The 2856-nt window shown below is 66.1% G+C and overlaps 1 protein-coding gene across 8 annotated transcripts in view; it reads left to right on the forward strand.

Annotated features, from left to right (window-relative positions):
• LOC106884618 (transcription factor COE1-like) overlaps window positions 1-2856 on the forward strand; it is a 21784-nt gene that overhangs the window by 15599 nt on the left and 3329 nt on the right. For 4 of the 8 annotated variants that reach the window (XM_014936124.1, XM_014936130.1, XM_014936129.1 and 1 more), the window contains exons 10-12: window positions 261-387; window positions 1203-1291; window positions 1849-1914. In XM_014936124.1, the coding sequence (XP_014791610.1) occupies window positions 261-387; window positions 1203-1291; window positions 1849-1914 (282 nt within the window). Of the gene's footprint in view, window positions 1-45; window positions 180-260; window positions 388-1202; window positions 1292-1848; window positions 1915-2202; window positions 2269-2856 lie in introns of all 8 variants that reach the window. The other 4 variants (XM_014936127.1, XM_014936131.1, XM_014936125.1 and 1 more) reach the window with 3 other exon arrangements.

The following is a 2856-nucleotide window of genomic DNA, read 5'->3' on the forward strand; positions in this document are numbered from 1 at the left end:
GCCCCCACACTCACTGCTGCCCTGTCTCTCCCCTCCCGCCCGAAGCAGCCACCCCCTGCATCAAAGCCATCAGCCCCAGCGAGGGCTGGACCACCGGAGGTGCCACCGTCATCGTCATCGGGGACAACTTCTTCGATGGGCTGCAGGTCGTCTTCGGCACCATGCTGGTGTGGAGCGAGGTAGGGGGGGTGCATGGAGGGGTGGCAGGGGGCTGGCATGACCTCCCCCGGCCACGGGCTGAGCCCTGTCTCACCCTGCAGCTCATCACGCCTCACGCCATCCGGGTGCAGACCCCCCCACGACACATCCCCGGCGTGGTGGAGGTGACGCTCTCCTACAAGTCCAAGCAGTTCTGCAAGGGTGCCCCAGGACGCTTCGTCTACACCGGTGAGGAGGGGAGCAGACCCCCGGCGAAGGGACCCTAGACCTCCAGGACGATGCCCAGAGCATCTCTGTGCTCACTGCCAGCCCCTGGAGACAACCCTACCCTGACCCAGGGATCCCCCCAACAGCAGCTACACAGCAGGGTTAGGGTGAGGGGATGGGCAGGATGCAAGGGGACGGGCGTAGGGCAAAGGTTTGGGGCAGGACAGGGTTGGGTAGGGGGTAGAGTTAGGGGCAGGGTAGTTTTGTGACTTGGGAGGACCTGCTGGCAGGGACAGGGTTGGGGGTACAAATGGGGTGATGGGGTGAGGGCAAAACAGTATTGAAACCCCCCAGGTAGTGATTCCAGGGGCCCCGTGCATGTTGTGTGAGGTGAGCGGGGACATGCACACGTGTGTGAGGTGGGCAGGACAGAGTGCACAGTGTAGGGGAGGACCGGTGCCACCATTGTGGCTGTGTGCCATGTGCCATAGCATCTTGCCACTGGCTTGGACATTGTCCTCACGCTGGCTTCATGCCCTGCTCCATGTCACCCCAGCTCCTGCCCCACTCCAGCACTCTGGACCCCCGCAGTGGGGCTGGGGGCTGCGGCTGCAGACAGGGGAGTGGGAGAGGAAGGGGCGCAGGGGCTGTTGGCATGGGTCAGGGGTAGGTGGGACAGCTGAGGTGTCCATGCAGGAGGTGGGGTTCCCTCCCAGCTCTGCCCCAGCTCAACCCTGAGCCCCACAGTCCATGCCTCAGTTTCCCCGTGGGGTCAGGGCAGGGGGGGACAGGGTGGTCCCGCACACAGCAGCCGCTGAGTGCCCCTCTCTCGGCAGCGCTGAACGAGCCCACCATCGACTACGGGTTCCAGCGGCTGCAGAAGGTCATCCCCCGGCACCCTGGGGACCCCGAGCGCCTGCCCAAGGTAGGGACCCCCTGCCCGGGGCTGGGCGCAGATGCTGTACCGTGCTCCCTGCCGTGCTCCATAACCCCCAGCAGGGACACGCCATCACCCATGGGTGATGGACACCACCTTGCCCAGACACAGAGGTCTTCCCTAGCAGTGCCAGAGGACCAAGGGACAGGGAGGGGGACACAGAGCCCCTGCACCACCCCCCTGAGCTGGGTGCAGCCCGCAGGCTGGCCTGGCACCCTGACCCTCAGCTCCCACTGTGTGTGGGGGGGTGTTTGTGCTGCTTCCGCTGCCCCAGCAGACCCAGGGGAATGAGGGTCCATGGGGGGACACAGGGAGGGACATGGGTGGGTGCAATGGGCCCCGTGGGTCCCAGCCCCATGGGTCTGCTGTGGGGTGCTGGGCTGGGGCTCTGGGCATCGCATGGCACTCTGGGCAGGCGCTGGCATGGGGACACGTCACTGGTGTGGGGATGCGGCAGGGTGATGGGGCAGGGTGTCTGCATGTCCCCCATGTGTAGATGGGGTGGGGTGCAGCTCCTCCTGAGCCCCGTCCCACTCTCTGCCCAGGAGGTCTTGCTGAAGCGGGCAGCTGACCTGGTGGAGGCTCTCTACGGGATGCCGCACAGCAACCAGGTACCACCCCCCCACCCATCCTGCCAGGCCCCCCCAGCCCACTGGTGTGGGGATGCGGCAGGGTGATGGGGCAGGGTGTCTGCATGTCCCCCATGTGTAGATGGGGTGGGGGTGCAGCTCTTCCTGAGCCTCGTCCCACTCTCTGCCCAGGAGGTCCTGCTGAAGCGGGCAGCTGACCTGGTGGAGGCGGATGCGGCAGGGTGATGGGGCAGGGTGTCTGCATGTCCCCCATGTGTAGATGGGGTGGGGGTGCAGCTCTTCCTGAGCCTCGTCCCACTCTCTGCCCAGGAGGTCCTGCTGAAGCGGGCAGCTGACCTGGTGGAGGCTCTCTACGGGATGCCGCACAGCAACCAGGTACCTCCCTGCCGTGCTCCATAACCCCCAGCAGGGACACGCCATCACCCATGGGTGATGGACACCACCTTGCCCAGACACAGAGGTCTTCCCTAGCAGTGCCAGAGGACCAAGGGACAGGGAGGGGGACACAGAGCCCCTGCACCACCCCCCTGAGCTGGGTGCAGCCCGCAGGCTGGCCTGGCACCCTGACCCTCAGCTCCCACTGTGTGTGGGGGGGTGTTTGTGCTGCTTCCGCTGCCCCAGCAGACCCAGGGGAATGAGGGTCCATGGGGGGACACAGGGAGGGACATGGGTGGGTGCAATGGACCCCGTGGGTCCCAGCCCCATGGGTCTGCTGTGGGGTGCTGGGCTGGGGCTCTGGGCATCGCATGGCACTCTGGGCAGGCGCTGGCATGGGGACACGTCACTGGTGTGGGGATGCGGCAGGGTGATGGGGCAGGGTGTCTGCATGTCCCCCATGTGTAGATGGGGTGGGGTGCAGCTCCTCCTGAGCCCCGTCCCACTCTCTGCCCAGGAGGTCTTGCTGAAGCGGGCAGCTGACCTGGTGGAGGCTCTCTACGGGATGCCGCACAGCAACCAGGTACC

This window comes from Calidris pugnax, unplaced genomic scaffold (assembly GCF_001431845.1).
Source record: "Calidris pugnax isolate Ruff unplaced genomic scaffold, ASM143184v1 scaffold14, whole genome shotgun sequence".
Taxonomy (NCBI): Eukaryota; Metazoa; Chordata; class Aves; order Charadriiformes; family Scolopacidae; genus Calidris; species Calidris pugnax.